At 43.6% G+C, this 20,930-nt stretch overlaps 1 protein-coding gene across 2 annotated transcripts in view; it reads right to left on the bottom strand.

Annotated features, from left to right (window-relative positions):
- Positions 1–20,930, bottom strand: part of c1h18orf54 (chromosome 1 C18orf54 homolog) — a 40,079-nt gene that overhangs the window by 2,558 nt on the left and 16,591 nt on the right. For both annotated transcript variants that reach the window (XM_055661859.1, XM_055661777.1), the window contains exons 4-7: positions 16,708–16,858; positions 12,679–12,784; positions 9,057–9,191; positions 2,109–2,182 (exon numbers count right to left, since the gene is read on the bottom strand). In XM_055661859.1, coding sequence (XP_055517834.1) covers positions 2,109–2,182; positions 9,057–9,191; positions 12,679–12,784; positions 16,708–16,858 — 466 coding nt within the window. The remainder of the gene's footprint in view (positions 1–2,108; positions 2,183–9,056; positions 9,192–12,678; positions 12,785–16,707; positions 16,859–20,930) is intronic.

Raw genomic sequence — 20,930 nt, 5'->3', positions numbered from 1 at the left:
TTTTAGCCTTTTTGATGGCCTTTCCAAGGTCGTATCTGGACTTCATGTAGACCACTGTATCATCAGGCATGAATGCCCGGTGTCTGGTCTTCAGGAGAGTGCGGATCTCAAAGTTCATCCAAGGTTTCTGATTGGGAAACACTCGGAAGGTTTTTGTAGGGATGCAGTCCTCCACACATTTCTTAATGAAGTCTGCAACGACTGTGGCGTATTTGTTCAAGTCCGTTGCCGAGTCCTTGAACATTGCCCAGTCTACAGACTCCAAACAGTCCTGGAGTTGTTCCTCTGCCCCCCCCCCCCCCCCCCCCCGACCAGCTCTGTACTGTCCTCACCTCTGGGGGTGCGCTCTTTAATTGCTGCCTGTAGGCAGGAAGAAGCAGCACCGCGGTATGGTCGGATTTACCAAAATGAGGGCGAGGGATAGAACGATAGGCATTCTTGATGGTGGTGTAGCAGTGGTCGAGGGTGTTAGGTCCTCTGGTGCAGCAGGAGACATGTTGGTGGAAGTTAGGGAGTGATTTCTTTAGGTTTGCCTTATTGAAGTCCCCAGCAATGGTGGTAAATGCCTCGGGGTAAGACGTCTGGTGTTTGTTGACCACGGCGTGCAGCTCCTCCAGTGCCAGACGGACGTCTGCCTGGGGTGGGATGTAGACCGCGGTCAGGATGATGGAGGTGAATTCCCTTGGAAGGTAGAAGGGACGGCACTTCACCGCCATATGTTCCAGGTGTGGAGAGCAGGAGTTGGATAGAACTGCCACGTCTGAGCATCATGAAGAGTTGACCATGAGGCAGACGCCCCCTCCTCTCCCTTTCCCAGATGCCTGCGTACGGTCCATACGGTGGATGGAGAACCCTTCAGGCTGGACCGCTGAGTCTGGGGTTGAGCCATGTCTTTGTGAAACAGAACACAGAGCATTCCCTCAGCTCCCTTTGATAAAGCAGCCTTGCCATTAAGTCCTCCACTTTATTTTCAAGGGACTGTACATTGGCCAGTAGGATAGTAGGGAGAGGGGGCCAAAGTCCCCTGCGCTTCAGTCTGACCTGAAGTCCTGCCCGTCGGCCACGTTTCCGGACACAATGGAGGCTTCCCCTTTGTTTCCAGGTACTGTGTTTACTGTACCTGCCGTTTCTGCGGACCTGCGCTGGAACGGGGATCCCCTCACCAATCCTCGATGTTAGGCCACGGGAGAGGCGACATGGGACAGAAGTTTAGGGGTAATATGAGGGGGAACTTCTTTACGCAGAGAGCGGTAGCAGTGTGGAATGAGCTCCCAGTGGAAGTGGTGGAGGCAGGTTCATTGGTATCATTTAAAAATAAATTGGATAGGCATATGGATGAGAAGGGAATGGAGGGTTATGGTATGAGTGCAGGCAGGTGGGACTAAGGGGAAAAAAAAAGTTGTTCGGCATGGACTTGTAGGGCCGAGATGGCCTGTTTCCGTGCTGTAATTGTTATATGACTATATGGTTATATGGAAAAGGCGCCTCTCCGTGGAGGAGGCGACCAAAACGGTTTCCCCCTTACCCCCCCCCCACACAAGACACACAGAGAGACACCAAAAACACACATTATGACACTGAAAAAAATTAAAAAGTTGAAAAAACTAACACGCTGCTGGCATGGTGGTATGAACTTAAATAATTGGTATGATTTGGAGACCAGTTAAAAAATCATTCAGAGGGTAGTTGGGGGTCTGGAACTCAATCTTGAAAATGTGATCCAGGCAGATACCCCCAGTACACTTAAACACTATGTGTAGGAAGGAACTGCAGATGCTGGTTTACACCGAAGATAGACGCAAAAAGCTGGAGTAACTCAGCTGGTCAGGCAGCTTCTGTGGAGAAAAGGAATGGATAACATTTCAGGTCATCTCGAACCAAAACATTCACCTATTCCTTTACACTTAAACACTACTTGCATGCATGGTGATCTGCAGAGTACAGGGTCATATAGCACAGAAACAGGCCCTTCAACCCAGCTTGTTCATGCCGACCACAATGCCCACTCTAAGTGTCCCATTTGCCTGCATTTGTCTAAGCCTTTCTATAACCTTGCTGCACCCCAACATTAAATCTCTGGATCCAGGCACATCGATGCAATAAGTTACCTTTGTAATGACTTGCTGCCAGGTGCCTCTTCAAAATCCAGGCTCTGATTTTGAGATGTAAAGTTTTCAGGTACCTGGTCAAAAGAAAAGCGTTACTTAGCAAGTGAATAACAATGACAATAATTATACTTAATATATAAAAATAAATCTCAGACATTGATTTTTCTGCAGAAACACAGCATGAACTCGCACAAAAGCACAATTGCTGGAAGAACTTGGCTGGTCAGTCTGCATCTGTGGAAGGAAAGGCCAGTTATTGTCCCAGGTTGGTACCCCTCCTCAGAATTGGGGGAAAAAGTGGATGGTTTCTGGTTTTGAAAGCAGAGCTGGGGAAGGAGTGAGATGTAAATTTAAAGATCATATGGAGATAAATCAAGACAGATCAGGTGGTAAAGGAGCACGAGGACCTACCATTAGCAAAGTATTTTTAAAGAATTAGAGTGAGCTCGATAATGGAAACAATTTTCTTGAAGTTGGTATATTCAATGTTCATTCCAGAAGGCTGCTAAATACCTAGATGGTATTGAAGTTGGAATATGTGAGGGACTGAGAATTAAAGTGCTCCCACGCACAAAACACCAGATAATCTGTAATCTGTTTTAACCAAAGATGGACACAAAAAGCTGGAGTAACTCAGCGGAACAGGCAGCATCACTGGAGAGAAGGAATGGGTGACATTTCGGGTCAAGACCATTCTTCCCCCTTATCCTCAAACAAGGGGTCACAGTTTAAGGATAAGGGGGAAATCTTTTAGGACAGAGATGAGAAAAACATTTTTCACACAGAGAGTGGTGAATCTCTGGAATTCTCTGCCACAGAAGGTAGTTGAGGCCAGTTCATAAGAGGGAGTTAGATGTGGCCTTTGTGGTTATAGGTATCAGGGGGTATGGAGAGAAGGCAGGTACAGGATACTGAGTTGGATGATCAGCCATGATCATATTGAATGGCGGTGCAGGCTCGAAGGGCCGAATGGCCTACTCCTGCACCTATTTTCTATGACTGAGTCTGAAGTGTCTCGACCCAAAACGCCACCCATTCCTTCTCTCCAGAGATGCTGCCTGTCCCACTGAGTCACTCACAGCATTTTGTGCCTATCATTGGTGTGACAGTTGTCTCATTTCATCGGCTTCATGTATTGCGCGCATGGAAGAGACGCTTTACATGCCGCTTGCATCTATTCATCCAAGTGTGCTCTTAATGAAATCTCACATCTTTACCAGGGAGAGATGGAATGGATGTAATCACCAGCTAAAGCAAAGGCATAGTTTGGGCAGGGAAATAATCCCACCACTTCCATGTGAAAGATCAGAACCTACCAACGATGACGGCACTATGAAACCAGCTGCCGCAAGCCCTTCCCACAGGACGGGGTTTTAACTCAGCATTAAAACTCAAAGAGTTACATTGATTTAAAAACAAAAATGTTACATGTATAAATATTTCTTACATTCGGGAACCTGGTTAATTAAGTGGTGGGATTATTTCCCTGTCCTAACTATGCCTTTGCTTTAGCCAGTGGTTACATAGAAACATAGAAATTAGGTGCAGGAGTAGGCCATTCGGCCCTTCTAGCCTGCACCGCCATTCAATATGATCATGGCTGATCATCCAACTCAGTATCCCGTACCTGCCTTCTCTCCATACCCTCTGATCCCCTTAGCCACAAGGGCCACATCTAACTCCCTCTTAAATATAGCCAATGAACTGGCCTCGACTGCCCTCTGTGGCAGAGAGTTCCAGAGATTCACCACTCTCTGTGTGAAAAAAAGTTCTTCTCATCTCGGTTTTAAAGGATTTCCCCCTTATCCTTAAGCTGTGACCCCTTGTCCTGGACTTCCCCAACATCGGGAACAATCTTCCTGCATCTAGCCTGTCCAACCCCTCAAGAATTTTGTAAATTACATCCATTACATCCCTCTCTCGCAAAGATGTGGCTTCGTACGCTTTCGATTATTTGGCGTTTCGGCTTTGTTTCCGTTCGGTTATTTGGCTTCCACTTCTTTGCTTTGGCTTCTCGTCCTTCGACGCCACATCCGGGTACCAACTGGAAGGCATGTGACTGAATAACTGCTTCACCTGGGAGTGATAAGTAAGGAAGAAGTGGAAGAACAGATATTGCATCTTCACCAGTTGTAAGGGAAGCTGCCATGGGGCAGGAGTGGTGGCATGGACAGAAGAGTGGACCAGGGAGGCACAAAGCAAGTGCAGCATTCAAAATGCAGAAAGGGAAGTAGAAAGAAGATGTGAGGAGTGTCATCGAGTCATGCATCTGGGAAACAGGCCGTTCGGCACATCACATCCATGCCAGCCATTGGACACTCATCTGTATTAATCCAATCTTCCAGCACTTATCCCAAAGCCTTCAAACTCAGGTGATTCAAATATTCAGTTAAATACCTCTTTAAATCCTATTAGCACATCTGCTAATGTGGAAGTTAATAATGATTTAAAGATACAAAATGGATTCCGCTGAAACTAAGACAGGCTTTCACCGTCTTCTATTAAATTGCAAAGCTAGTGAACACACACTAACCTTTGCTTTCAGTACATTAACAAAGCTAGCAGACTGTTGATGTTCCCTTTCAAATAACATAAGCGAGATAACAAGCACAACTTCACGAATGTCTCCTCTACAACAAACATAGGAGAGAATTCAAACTAACCCTTGTTCCACAAGATTATGATGTGCATCATAAGTAGAAAAAAACAAGATGCTTGTTCTGCAAAAATATAACCTTCTCATATAAACATATATGGCTAACTCCTTCCTGTCAGAGGAACCTGTCAATCTTCTGATGCCGTCAATCTTAAGAAGCAAGAGGCTGTACTAAACTTTATAGATAACCTATTGCTGAATCGTCGAATAGTGGGGTATATATATATATATATATATATATATATATATATATATATACACATACACATACATATATATATATATACACACACACACACACATATATATATATATAATATATATATATATATATATATATATACATATACATATATATACACATATATATATACATATATATATATATATATATATATATATATATATACATATATATATACATATATACATATATATATATATATACACACATATATATATACATATATATATATATATACACACATGAACTGAAATCAGCGTCCCTTTGTGTGGGACCTCTGTATAGTCTGTTATCAGCATACTGTAAAGAGATTTTACGACACCCGCCCGGCGTAATAAAGTGATTACTGATTAAACTGCGTTATTTGCGTTTCTGTCTGTTTAAGAATATTTGAACCACAACATTGCCACACTGTTTCTGGCAGTGCATTCCAGGTTATCACCACTCATGGCAGAAAAAAATCTGCCTTAAATCCACTCTATCTTACACTAAATCTATGTTCTCTAGTTTTATTCACCTCTGAAAAGGGGGAAAGATTGCCTACCCTTTATCTACTACTCACAATTGTTTATACCTCATTCATATCCCCTCAGCCTCCTCCATTTCCAGGGAAAACACATCTATCTGTATAGTCTTTGCTTGCAACTAAAATGCTCCATCCCAGGCAACATCCTGGTGAAACTCAACTGCACCCTCTCCTGCAGTATCACATTATCTATCTGCTCTGCCACCATCAAAGATATTTGGACTTGCATATTAAGCGGTTGGATCATGTTAGAGCTGGAAACTGCAAAAAGATTTTACAAATTTGACTCGATAGCATGCAAAACAAATTTTCACAGTATCTCGGTACACATGGCAATACTAATCCAATACATGTGAATGTGACGGCTAGTAGGATGGCAGGTGAGCACCTTTGTCCCATCCAGGAGAGGTGGGCGAGAGTACAGAAGCAGTAAACAGAGGAAATGTAGATGAAAGCTACACACGCTGTGGCAGACGTTGAGCCACATGTCACAGGAAGGAGGACTTTTCAGAGGCACCAGAGCAAACGTCCTTATCCCTGGACCAAATGCAACAGAGATGAAGAACTAGGAAAAGGGAATTAAATCCTTACAGGAAGTAGGGCAAAAGGATGTGCAGACACAATAGCTGTGAGAGTGTGGACTTGGCAAATATATTGGAGACAGAGAAATCCAGAAAGGGAAGTGTCAGAGATGGATCACGTAAATGTGGAAGCTTCATGGAAATTGGTATCAAAAGCATTGAAGTTGGAGTTCTGTACATGCAGAATAAAGAAACCATCAATGTGTTGAAGAAAGAGTTGGGTGAGTGGTCCCAAATAAAACTGAATTAAGGATTGTTACCATGTCCAACAAAAAGAAAAGGCATATCCAGGAGGGCCCTTGTGAGTTCCCATAGCTACACCTCTAATCAAATAGAATTGAATAAAGAGGACTGACTCTACCAGAGTGGCCATTTTGGCCGTAGTTTGACGAGATCCAGTTCTAGTGTTTGAGATTAAGTGATGAGGCTTTGTCAGGAGAGGCTTCAGCGAGGAGGTTAAGCAAAGGAAAGGCGAGATAAAGTAAGATATATTCAACTGTCCTCTTTAGCCTTAGTCAGGAGGAAGTTATGGCTGTACCATGAATTGGTTGATTGAAAGATAAAGCACGGAAACAAGTTGTTTGGACACAGAGTCCACGCTGACCATCGATCACCCTTTCCCATTAGTTCTCTGTGATCACACTTTTAACACACAGTCCCTACACAAAAGGGGCAATTTTAGAGGCCCAAGTAACCTACAAATCTGCACATCTTTGGGATGTGGAAGGAAACTGGAGCACCTAGTGCTGGGGTGCAGGAGGAGACAGGAGATCCTGCAGAAAACCCATACAGGTCACGGGGAGAAAGTACAAACGCCATACAGACAGCACCCGTGGTCAGGATCGAACCCGGGTCTCTGGCTGTGTAAGGCAGCAACTCCACTGCTGCGCCACCGTGTCGCCAATGTGTGCTCAGGAGTGAGTCGACATTGACGACTGCTGGCTTTAATATACTTGTAAAACATTGTAACCTGGCAGCACTCCTGATAAAGATGAGAAATTCCCTTCCACTTACTGCCATTGATCATGTTTATTTCATATTGTGTCGTGACCAGAGATCTGGCTGATTTATATTTCTCTTGCGGAAGAATCTATCAAGATGTACAAAAAATATTTCTGGAATTGAGACTAAATGGTATCTTTGAAAGTTACCGTTTTATGATAAGAAGAGAATTGAGAAGAGAGTTTGGAGTCTGTGATGTCAGGTCTGATTTTACATTCAGTAAATCAGTTGCTGAAAGTGAACCTCTCTCTAGCCTGTTGTTTACAGATTTTGTTGATCACCAAATGTAGAAGAAAATGACATTCCATTACCATTATCATCTGGTGCACTTTGGCAAAAATCCAAAATGTACATCTTATACATTTGTTCCCCTGTGTCTGAACCTTTTGTCCTTTGTGATGGATGGGCCAAGTTACAGATTTGGGAGGTTACTGTGTGTCCCTGTTAGTTCATCTAATGTATTTTGTAGATAGCACACACTGCAGCCACAGAGCCATAACGCTGGGTGGAATGACTGTTAATGGCAGTAGGTAAGAGGCAATTGAGCAAGCTGCAGTTTTAGATTGAGTCAAGCTTCTTGAGTGTTAATAAAACTACTCACGATTCCCAGCAAATAGAAACTGCTCTGTCATTTTCTGACTTTGACCCCTGGAAATCTCTGGAGTGTCACAACGTGATTCACTTATCAAAGTCCCCAAGCTCTTGCCTGTTCTTGCAGCCACAATTTAGTTCCATTTAGAGATACAGTGCGGAAACAGGCCCTTCTGGCCCACCAAGTCCGCACCGACCAGTGATCCCCGCACATTAACACAACCCTACATACACTAGGGTCAATTTACATTTATACCAAGCCAATTAACCTACAAACCTGTACGTCTTTGGAGTGTGGGAGGAAACCGAAGATCTCGGAGAAAACCCACGCGGTCACGGGGAGAACGTACAAACTCCGTACAGACAAGCATCCGTAGTCGGGAGCGAACCCAGGTATCTGCCGCTGTAAGCAGCAACTCTACCACTGCTCCACCGTGCCACATTATTTATGTGGCTGGTCCAACTTATTTTCTTGTTGGTAATGACCTTCAGGATGTTGATGGGGAGATTCCTCGTAATAATGCCATTATTAATAAATGGATAGATTCGCACTTATTGAAGGTAGTTATTTCCTGGTAATTTGACATTTAAATGTTGCTTGCCATTTATCAATCCATATGGAAGTGTTCACCAAACGGCTGCACGAGAATTACTGGCCATTTTTTGTTCACCATCTGACCAGCAGTGAACAGAGTTCTAGGAGAGCTCATTGTGTCCATCACATGCCCCATTTAACCAGGTTGTTAATAATGTTATAATGTGGAGCTAAAGCAAAAAGATCAGTCGCAAAACATTTGGAAATTAGTTTTGACATTGCAAACAGAACACAAGGGATGCAAACCTCTTCCAGATGGATATTTTTTAAGGCAGAGATAGATAGATTCTTGATTAGTATGCGTGTCAAGGGTTAATAGGAGAAGGCAGAAGAATGGGGTTAGGAGGAAGAGATAGATCAGCCATGATTGAATGGCAGAGTAGACTTAATGGGCCAAATGGCCTAATACTGCTCCTAGAACTTATGAACCTCTGAATGGGTGTCCTGCAATATTCTTGATAACTTGATGTAAATAAAAATCCAGAAGACCAATATTGGAATGTGTGTTGTTTCTGCAGAGTTCAATGTTAACTCCACTACGCATGAATGAAGTAAAGATAATGGCAGCAAGAAAGCAATGTTGATAAATTTAAACCAACTTGCGAGAAGCATGACACACATGTTCAGGGTGCAGGGTTATGTAAAGTCTCTCCAGTAACACTTTGGCAACATTGCACTATTAAATCGCCAAGCAACTAACTCAGTTGTAAAACTCTATAATGCTGTAGTTGTTTTTCAATTTATTTTTCTGACCTCTTCCTGCTGTCCGGTGGGTTCCTCGTCAAATCCTTGTTGCACTGTTTGCAAACTGAACAACATCTGTTTGAGTGCTTCAACTGGCCCATGGTGCTTTCTTCCAGAAACTCCTGATGAGCTCAGATGATTTTTCTAAAGGTCAAGAAGAATAAGATGTCATATTGGTAGAAACAAATAGCTGGAGTAACTCAGCAGGTCAAGCGGCATCTCTGGAGAAAAGTAATAGGTGCACGTTTTGAGTCGTTCCAAGTAACCCTTGCCTTCCCCCCTCTCTCTTTCTGTCCTTCCCCCACCCTAGTCATTGTACTAGTTTCACTGTCGTCCCAGTTTAATTATCTGTATAATAAGTTAGCACTTAGCCCACAGCCAAAAATGACGGTTTCCTTGATCACCATTTTTTTTTGCATAGCTTTCAATCATTTGTTCTATATCTCCCTATATCACTATCTTTAACTCTTATTTCCCTTTCCCCGATACTCAGTCTGAAGAGGGGTCTCGACCTGTAACGTGATCACCTCATCCTTTTCTCCAGAGACGCTGCCTGACCCACTGAGTTACTCCAGCTTTTAGCGTCTATCTTTGGTTTTAACCAGCACCAGCAGTTATTTCATATAAACATAGAAAACAGGTGCAGGAGTAGGCCATACGGCACTTCGAGACAGCACATCCATTCAATATGATCATGGCTGATCATCCAAAATCAGTACCCTTTTCCTGCTTTCTCCCCTTTCCCTTGATTCCTTTAGTCCTAAGAGCTAAATCTAACTCTCTCTTAAAAGCATCCAGTAAATTAGCCTCCATTGCCTTCTGCAGCAGAGAATTCTACAGATTCACGACTCTCTGAGTGCAAATGTTTTTCCTTATCTCAGTCCTAAATGGCCTACCTCTCTTCTTAAACTGTGACCCCTTGTTGTGTACTCCTCTGGGAACATTTTTCCTTCATCTAGTCTGTCCAATCCATAAAGAATTGTATATGTTTTTATAAGATCCTCTCTCATCCTTCTAAATTCCAGTGAATATAAGCCCAGTCGATCCATTCTTTCATCATATGACAGTCCCGCCATCCTGGGAATTAACCTGGTGAACCTACGCTGCACTCCCTCAATAGCAAGAAAGTCCTTCCTCGAATTAGGAGACCAAAATTGCACACAATACTCCAGGTGTTCTCTCACCAGCAGGGCCGGCGTTAAGCCAATTGGACCAATTGCTCCCAATTGGGCCCCGCGCCAAAGGGGGGGCCCGCGTTCTGTGCTAGTGCCGCTAATCCTTCGTCTGAAGATAGAAGACTATATTGCGGTCTGCAGCCCTTTTGCATTGCTATTAGTAACGGCATCCTTTATACGATGCACGCAGGATCACCAATTGTTCCCAATTGGGCCCCACACCTCCTAAGGCCGGCCCTGCTCACCAGGGTCCTGTACAACTGCAGTAGGACCTCCTTGCTCCTACATCCTCTTGCAATGAATGCCAACATGCCATTAACTTTCTTCACTACCTGCAGTACCTGCATTTTCCACACAAGATGTCACTGGTGTGCCAACAATAACCTCGTCCTCAACTCCAAGAAGACAAAGGAGATTATTGTTGACTTCAGGCAGACCAGAGGAGGCAGTCATACCCCCATCCATATAAACGGGACTGAGGTGGAGCGCGTCTCCAGCTATAAATTCCTCGGGGTACACATCTCGGAGGATTTGTCCTGGTCCCTCAACACCTCCAAGCTGATCAAAAAGGCACAGCAGCGCCTTTACTTCCTGAGGAGGCTCAAGAAAGCCCACCTGTCCCCCCGGATCCTGACCAACTTTTACCGCTGTACCATAGAGAGTATCCTGACCACCTGCTTCACGGTATGGTACAGCAGCTGCACTGCTGCGGACAGGAAGGCACTACAACGGGTGGTGAAAACCGCGCAGCACATCATCGGTGCCCCGCTCCCTGCCATGGATGCCCTCCACCGAAAACGGTGTCTGAGACGGGCTGGGAAGATCATCAAAGACCCCTCACACCCCAACCATGGACTGTTTGCCCTCCTCCCATCAGGGAGGCGGTACAGGAGCCTCAGGTCATGTACTAGTAGGATGAGGAACAGCTTCTACAATAACACAATTACACTGCTGAACTCGGAGTCCCGCCGATAGATTTCTCTGGTCCCTCCGTCCCCATTGTTTAATTATTCTGCATTTTTTGATTATTCTGTATCTTCTCTCTTTCTATTTTTTTTATTTCTTTATGCACAACTACTACGGACTGACGCAAAACTACATTTCGTTGTACTCATACTTGTATTTGTGCGATGACATTAAAGTTGAATTGAATTGAATTGAATTTGATTTGTTTTGTGATTACCTGCTTCAAATACAAAACTGGTAATGTACTGGCTATCCATACTGGGGAGAAATAACTGGACTCGTTAACAATTTTTAAAATGTTTCCTTTCTTCTTCAGAAACTGACTGGCCAGCTCTCTGCTGACAGCTTTTATTTCAGATTTGCATTATTCACATTTTTCCCTTTATCTTCGGCATTTCACACACAACAGTGCATTGCTCCCTTTCATAACATCCAACAGCCTTTCTTCAAAAGCCCTTTCAGCCTCCTCTGATCTGGCAGCGTTGTCCAATATGCTAATTTCATTTCCTTTTCAGACTCCTTAACTGCGTGGGAGTGAAAGTAACCTGCGTTTATTTGTTCTACTGATTGTAGCTAAGGAATTGGCTGTGTTACTTGTCAGTGTGCATATGCTCACAGCACTATGCTGCTTCACCATTTGGGATTGTCACAGATTCAGCACAGAAAATGGGAAAATATATAACCAGTTACTTTTGTAAAAATATTCTTCTGTCGTTGTAATCGAAGGTTTGGAATTGAGGGTATTTACTGTGAAGAAATGAAGAACCACTGATGCTGGTTTATACCAGCAATAGATACAAAGTGCAGGTGTAACTCAGCAGGTCATGCAGCACTCTCCAGAGGTGCTGCCTTACTCGCTTGAGTTACTCCAATTTGCGTTCGGCTTTTGTAGTGATGTTTTGTGTTTGGAATGAAGACAAAATTTTAAAAAGATATTTTCCCCGAATCAACACCTTTCATTTCAATACGTACAATATTCATACATTTCAATGTGTACAGTGATTGTACATTAGGTGATTCACTGATTAGGTGTCAGGGGTTATGGGGAGAAGGCAGGAGAATGGGGTTGAGAGGGAAAGGTAGATCAGCCAAAATTGAATGGTGGAGTAGACCTGATGGGCCGAATGGCCTAATTATGATCCTATAACATGAACTTATTAAATCAAATATTGAGAAACAGGCAGGGCATGTACTAACCCTCACTGTCCATCTTCAAATCCAGTGTTAAAACACATTTGTACTCCCTGGCTTTTGACCATGCCTGAGGCTTTGCTTCTGTTTGTGGTGTTTTTGATGTTTCTTTATTTTGCATGTCTTTTCTTACTATTTCTTTTGATTGTTATTTTTGGTGTGTATTAACTTTTTTGTCAATGATTAGTGATGTACAGCATTTTGTTGCAGCTATATTTGTTTTTTAAAGTGCTCTATAAATAAAATTATTATTATTATTAATATTATTATTATTATTATTATTATTCATTTACACTGACCTGATTGCAAGTGTTAAAGTGGCCATGGTGAATGTCATTGTCCTGAGCAGGGTTAGACACATCAAAACAATCTTCTCCACTGTTGCCTACAGGCACTGGGGATTTGCTGAATAAAAAGGTAAAAATGCTTACAAATAAATTAACAGCAAACTTATCACAAAGCTTAATTTCTCAGATTATCCCCTTCAAGAGCATTAGATTTAGGCTTAAGTTTATTATTGTCATGTGTATTAAAATACAGTGACATTTTTTGTTTTGCATGCTGTACAATCTAATCAGATAACACCATAAATAAATACAATCGGACCAAACTCAAGTACCATGGGTAGAGTGGAGGGAAAGATACAGAATGCAGAATATAGATAATGGTATTAGGTTTACAGGTAGAAGAGATTTAAAGGAGTAAGAGGTGTAGTAACATGCTGGTACTTACCGTCGACACAAAGTGCTAGAGTAACTCAGCGGGTCACACAGCACCTCTGGAGAAAATAGGATGGGTTTATTTAGAGTCGGGAGTCTGAAGAAGGGTCCCAACCCAAAACGTCACCCATCCTTTTTCTCCAGAGTTGCTGCCGGACCCGCTGAGTTAGTCCAGCACTTTGTGTCTAGCTAAAAGAGTAGGCTGATGGCATTGGATAATCATAGATCCTCCTGTAGAGTCACCACCTTAAAGGCACCAAAGGTTACGGGGAGAAGCAAAAAGAATCAGGTTGAGTGGAAAAAAAATAGATCGGCCACGATCGAATGGTGGAACAAACGTGGTGGGCTGAAATGTTGAATTCTGCTCCTAGGTCTTATGGTGCCTGTGCTTCTTGCTAATGGAGGATCATAGATGACACCTTATACAATGCAAATATCTGTGAGGGAATAACATGGTCAAACCTTACAACTTTCATTTGTGTATACATTCGCACATAGAAAATAGGTGCAGGAGAGTAGGCTATTTGGCCCTTTGAGCCAGAACCGCCATTTAATACCATCATGGCTGATTATCCTAAATCAGTACCCCGTTCCTGCTCTCTCCCCATACCCCTTGATTCCTTTAGCCTGAAGAGCTAAATCTAACTCTCTCTTGAAAACATCAGGTGAATTGGCCTCCACTGGCAGAGAATTCCACAGATTCACAACTCTCTCCGTGAAAAAGTTTTTCCTCATCTCAGTCTAAAACGGCCTACATCCTTATTCGTTCTTAAACCGTGACCCCTGGTTCTGGACTCCTTCAACATCGGGAATATTTTTTCGGCATCTAACCTGTCCAATGCCTTAAGAATGGTTGACAAGTGGGGGTTAATGTTTGTCTATTGCTTTACAATTGTTTACTTATGTTTGGTTACTTCATATATGAAGTTTGTATGTGTATAATAGTTGTATGTGTATATATGTCTGTAGGTATTATGGGAAATTGCCTGGGGTAGTATTATTATTATTAATTAATTGATTTTTAAATATGGTAGAAGTGTTGGGGAAAAGGGGTGAGATTTAATAAGTTATTCTTCTTCTCACTCCTTTTCGAGCTTGTACAGACACAGAGTTGTACATTGGAAATTTGCTTTTTGTTCTTTTCATTGCTTGTAAATGTATTGATTGTAATGTCCAATTGTTTGATAATTTCGATTTTGTTACTATTAATGTCTTTAATGTCTTTACTTGTTCGGAATAAATAAAATAAATAAATAAATAAATAAATGTTATATTTTTCTATAAGATTGCCTGTCATCCTTCTAAATTACAGTGAATATAAGCCCAGTTGATCTAGATGGTGTCAGTTTTAGGGCAGATCAAATGAGGATTGTATAGCCACTTGGCAGATTAATCTCATTCTGCCTACTTCCACAATCCTGGCCTTCACTCACTTTATTTCATTAACTGATCTGCCCATTATCACCCTGAATCTTCCATTTTGGCATCCATCAGCATAAGAAGAACATTTCAGGAATGCATGTAGGGACAATGGCCTAATATTTATTCAGTGCTACGATCCAGCTCTTGCAACAATGTTCAAGTGGAATCGTGGCCAATGGGGAATTTCAAGTTGCACCCTTCGTCATGCGTTATTCACATGTTTTGCATATTTGGCACGCAGGGAATGATATAATTTCTCATGCAACACACTTATGGTGCATAACCTGCAGTTGGGGCGGCTCAGTGATGCAACGGTATAGCTGCTGCCTTCCAGCGCCATAGATCCTGGCTTAATCATGACAATGGGTCGGGGCTGAGAGGGAGAGGTAGACAGCCATGATTGAATGGTGGAGTAGACTAAATGGGCTCAATGGCCTAATTCGGCTGCTATCACTTTAGGACATGATCGCGAGTGCTTCGATAGCCCCGATGCGGGAGCTTCAATCGCCCCGACGCGCGGGCTTCGACCACCGGCTGCAGGAACTTCGATCGCCCCAACTGCGGATGGTTTGATTGCCCAGACCACGGGAGAATAAAGAGGAAGAAGATTAGACTTTATTGCCTTCCATCAAAGTGAGGAATGCGGGGAATCCGCTGTGGTGGATGTTTATTTGACTTATGTAGTTGCATGTCTTGTTGCTTTTTTTTTAGTATGGCTGTACGGTAATTCGAATTTCTCTGGAGCTTAATTGGTACACGTGACTATAAACTGACCTTGAAACCTTGAACTATGGGTGCTGTCTGTACATTCTCCCTGTGACCGTGTGGGTTTTCTCCACTTGCTCCGGATTCCTCCCACATTACAAAGACGTGCAAGTTTGTGCAAATTGCCCCTAGTGTGTAGGATGCAAAAGCAGGATAACATAGAACCAGCGATGGTCGGTGTGGACCGAAGGGTGCTTGGTTTTGTTGACTGCTTTCCTGAGGCAGCATGAAATGTAATGCCGTTTATGGTGGGGAGTTTAGCCTGTGTGGGCAGTTGTGCAATTGCTCCTGATCATTCTTGCTCACTTTGGAATAACCTTAACCATGCCTGAGCTACATTAGCAAAGGAATCAGTTGGCACAGCTCTTCAGATGATGCATGTAAAAATAATTCATCAAGAGCTTTTAAAAGTTCATGAAGTCTACCAGTCTCGCTTTGATTAAAATAAATATTTTCCAGATAGTCATCAGAGGAAAAGGTCAATGCAACATGAATATAGGATCAGGGCACAATATGTCAGCTTTGAATCATTATGTTTCCAGTAGTTTAAAAAAATGAGTCAACAAAATCTTTCCTCATCACCAGATGGCTCTGCTGCACTGCACACCATTTCTTCAGAATAAGAGCAATTATTGTGCTGAATGTTTATGCTTCCAATTAGCTTAGAATGTTTAAAGATATAATCAAATAGATCACAACATGAAAAAAAATTAATATACAGATGAATAAACTGCTGCTTAATTTATCATGTGTTCCAAACACACACACCAATAGACTAACAGTGAAAGACTAATTACTCAATATGTACTAGTTACTCAATATGTATGAAGATGTGAAATTGTCCGTTTAGTTTAGTTTAGAGATACAGCGCAGAAACAGGCCCTTCGGCCCACCAAGTATTCGCCAACCAGCGATCCCCGTACATTAACACTACCCTACACACACTAGGGACAATTTTCATTTATATCAAGCCAATTAACCTACAAAGCTGTACATCTTTGGAGTGTGGGAGGATACCAAAGATCTTGGAGAAAACCCATGCAGGTCATGGGGAGAACGTATAAACTCCAGACAGACAGAACCCGTAGTCAGGATTGAACTTGGGTCTCTGGCGCTGCAAGGCAGCAACTCTACCGCTGCGCCACTTGTGCCGCCCTGGTAGGCAAAATGTTAAAGCGCAATCACAGAACTCTACAATACAGAGCAACCCGAGGGACGCTGTAATTTGCAAAAGGTGGGTACTCAGTACCACTTTAGACCACCCGAACAGAAATAATTCATTAAAAAGTTCAACCTGGTAAATACTTTGCAATGTACCACCAGCTCCAAATATTTTCTGATCTTCAGGGTTTCCAATACATTGCGGTCTGGCTTTCACCCTACTTCGTCAGAAAGGACAGGAGAAATTTGTGTTTAACTCACAAAGTAATTGGTGGATTGTCCCAAGACCGATCAGCATCCAGGACCTCTTCAGTACCAGGACTGCCAGGGTTCTCTTGTTGGCTCCTCACTTGCTGTGAAAGTGCATCGAGAACATATTCGGCCTTCTGGATTAGCAAATCAATGTGCTCTTCTAAACAAGACAGAGGAGGAGATTCTTTAACGAGAAAAATTTATTTATTCCATGGCTACAAATTTTCTAAATCAATATAACCTAATAAAATATAATTCAATATTACTGGCCTTTTACCTTGCACTAAACGTTATTCTCTTATCATGTAGTGATACAGGTGCACAACCTTTTATCCGGTGTTCCAGAAACCGAAAAGCTCCGAAAACCGGCCATTTTTTCCAGATGTCGTCTGCGCACCAAAGCTCGCGTTTGGCGCCAAACTTGACCCAAAACGACCCACGGTCAACCCAGGTCTGTACTACTGTAGCGGCTGCCTCCTCCCTGGAGACCGGGAGACGCTTTAAACATCTGTAAATCATTGCTTAAATGTTAGTCAGTTAGTTTGGAGGGCTTTTATGTGAAGGGGGGTGAAGGGGTAAACTTTAATTCTTAGTCCCCCACCTGGTCGGAGAGGCGGGGAGCGGTCAATGCCTTACCGGGTCGCCGTGCAGTAAGCTCCGCAGCGCTGTGGCCGGTGGGGCCGCGGGCGACGCCGGTTGTAGTTCCGACCCCGGCAACTCTACCCCTGGCTGCGAGGCGCTCCAAATCCAGCGCGGCCCGCGGCCGGACGTCCCAACTCCGAGATTATGTCGGGAGTGTACATCGTCGCAGCGGGGAGCTCCGGAGCGCTGTGGCCGCCGACACACAACATCGCGGAGAGAAGGTCGCTGGATTTGGAGCCGCGCAGCCAGGGGTAGAGTTTGCCGGGGTCGGAGCTCCAACCGGCGCCGCCCGCGGCCGACGGAGCCCCCAGCTCCGTGGCTCCAAAGAACCAGCGACGCTAACGCGGATGTTGTGTGTCGGCGGCCACAGCGCTCCGGAGCTTGCCGCAAGGCGACGACTTAAAAAGTAAGGCATTGCCCTGCTCCCCGCTGGTATCCCAGCGCTGCGATGCCGCCCGACTCCCAATACATTCCGGTCGCTGGGACGTCCGGCCGCGGGCCGCGCTGGATTTGGAGCGCCTCGCAGCCAGGGGTAGAGTTGCCGGGGTCGGAGCTACAACCAGCGCCGCCCGCGGCCGGACGGAGCCCCCAGCTCCGCGAGGTTGGGAGTCGCCGACCAGGTAGGTAGGGGACTAAGAATTAAAGTTTCCCCCTTCACCCCGACTCCACCACCACCACATAAAATCCCTCCAAACTAACTAACTAAACATTTATGCAATGATTCTCCCGGTCACCCGGGAGGAGGCAGCAGCTCCAGACTTTTCAAGCCGCCCGCGCTACCTACCTAATCTACGCTAAAAATCTTCCATTCTGAAATCCGAAAATGTCCGAAATCCGACAAGTGTCTGGTCCCAAGGCTTTCGGATAAAAGGTTGTGCACCTGTACACTATGAATGGCACAATTGTAGCCATGTATTGTCTTTCCGCTGACTGGTTAGCACGCAACAAAAGCTTTTAACTGCACCTCGATGCACGTGACAATAAATTGAACCTCCTTTTAGCACTATTTCAATCCCAGTAGACTCCACTGACATGTCCTTGAGATCGTAGTTTTGGTATAACACTGTCTCTACAGATTTTGACTGATCTCATTGCAGCTTCCGACTGATCAATTGTATTCTGTTCATGATCAAATTTCCGAAATCATAATTTCCCTCTGTACTTTACCTGTTCAAGTCAAGTCAGGTCGGGTTCATTGTCATATGCACAAGTTCGGTAATGTACAGGTACAATTAAGAAACTTGCATGCAGCAGCAGCAGCATCACAGGTACAGGACTCAGACAACAAACAATAACAGAAATTATACACAAAATTGTACATCATTTACACATGAATTGGGCAAGACGGTAAAATGGAAAACACTTTGCATCAGTGCAATACAATTAGAAGCCAAATCCATGGTAATGCAAGACGTTGTCCATAGCATTCCGTTATCAAGGTAGGATTAGCATTGGTCGATTATTCAGATTTTATTCAGAAGTGCTGGTGAAAGCTGTCAATGTATCAACAGGATCCAAGTCAAGTGGGAAAGCAGGCAAAGGAATGGTAGATGGAATTTAACACAGGCAAGTGCAAGATGGTGTATTTTGGGAAGTTAAACCAGTGCAGAACACACACGGTAAATGACAGTGACCAAGGGGAGCATTGTTGACCTAGGGGTACAAGCACACAAGAGGAGACGGAGGTGGACAAGGTAGACATGAATAATATGTAAGAAGGAACTGCAGATGCTGGTTTAAACAGAAGAAAGACACAGAAAGCTGGAGTAACTCAGCAAGACAGGCTGCATCTCTGGAGAGAAGGAACGGGTGACCCAAAACGTCACCCATTCCTTCTCTCCATAGATGCTGCCTGACCGGCTGAGTTACTCCAGCTTTTTGTGTCTATCTTAGACAAATAATGGCCTGGTGAGCATACTACAGGAAAGGTGTGATTAAGAGAGAAATACTGCAGAAAAGTTTCACAAGGATGTCGTTTGGATTGGAGGGCTTGGATTGAAGGAGAGATTGGATGGCCTGGGACTATTTTCCCTGGAGAGAAGGAGGCTGAAGTGCACTAGACAATAGGTGCAGGAGTGGGCCATTCGGCCCTTCGAGCCAGCACTGTGATATTCACTGTGATAGACAATAGACAATAAGTGCAGGAGTGGGCCATTCGGCCCTTTGAGCCAGCACTGTGATATTCACTGTGATAGACAATAGACAATAGGTGCAGGAGTGAGCCATTCGGCCCTTCGAGCCAGCACCGCCATTCAATGTGATCATGGCTGATCATCCACAATCAGTACCCCATTCCTGCCTTCTCCACATATCCCCTGACTCCGCTATCTTTAAGAGCCCTATCTAACTCTCTCTTGAAAACATCCAGAGAACCTGCCTCCACCGCCTTCCGAGGCAGAGAATTCCACAGATTCACAACTCTCTGGGTTGAGGTTTATAAAATCACGAGGGGGCATAGGTAGGGTGGATGGTCACGGTGTTTTTCCCCCAATGGAGGGGGAGTCTTAAGCTAGAGGGCATAGTTTTAAGGTGTTTGAAGGGGACCCGAGAGGCATGTTTTTTCACGAGCAGTTGTATATATGGTACTCGTTGCCACAGGCAATGGTAAAGGTAGATCAGATGACAACATTTAAAAGACAGTTGGATAGGAAAGGTTGTGAAGGATATGGGCCAAATGCATGCAAAAGGGAAAACATGCCTGTGAGAGGCATTTTGTGGAAGTTGCAGATAAACAATTCTTGGTAAAGTTGGAGGAAATTGTGGCTGACTAAAGATGTACTTCACATTCTGAGCAGCACAATTTTATATGTCAATTAACTATGCAACTGTTTGAACATTCCCAGTTAATGTACACGTTAATGTGATTATCCTATTTCCTCACCAAACGCAATGCAAGAAAATTCAATTGCCATCTACAGCCAAAAGATATTTTAATCCCACATGTGGATTCACCGCCCTCTGACTAAAGAAATGTCTCATCATCTCCTTCCTAATAGAACATCCTTTAATTTAATGTTGACATTACCATGTAATTAAACTTGTTGGTTTGTAGTCACGTTTCTCACAATTAGATCACTTTTGCAAGAACATTATTTTTCTTGTTACAGACTAGAGAAACAGCAAGGCCACATTGAACTTTTTAAATAGAATCAGTTTATATAAAATGAATTCCTCAGTTAAAATACTCTCCAAAAAAAACCCTGAATATAAATGCTAATATTCATAGCAAAACGATTTAGGTATAGGAGCAGGGAGGTTCTACTGCAGTTGTACAGGGTCTTGGTGAGACCACACCTGGAGTATTGCGTACAGTTTTGTTCTCCAAATCTAAGGAAAGCCATTCATGCCATAGAGGGAGTACAGAGAAGGTTCACCAGACTGATTCCTGGGATGTCAAGACTTTCATATGAAGAAAGACTGGATAGACTCGGCTTGTACTCGCTAGAATTTAGAAGATTGAGGAGGGATCTTATAGAAACTTACAAAATTCTTAAGGGGTTGGACAGGCTAGATGGAGGAAGATTGTTCCCGATGTTGGGGAAGTCCAGAACAAGGGGTCACAGTTTAAGGATAAAGGGGACATTTTTTAG

Source organism: Leucoraja erinacea, chromosome 1 (assembly GCF_028641065.1).
Source record: "Leucoraja erinacea ecotype New England chromosome 1, Leri_hhj_1, whole genome shotgun sequence".
Lineage (NCBI taxonomy): Eukaryota > Metazoa > Chordata > Chondrichthyes > Rajiformes > Rajidae > Leucoraja > Leucoraja erinaceus.
Note: the sequence above shows the minus strand (reverse complement) of the source record. Positions and strands in the feature narration are given on the sequence as shown.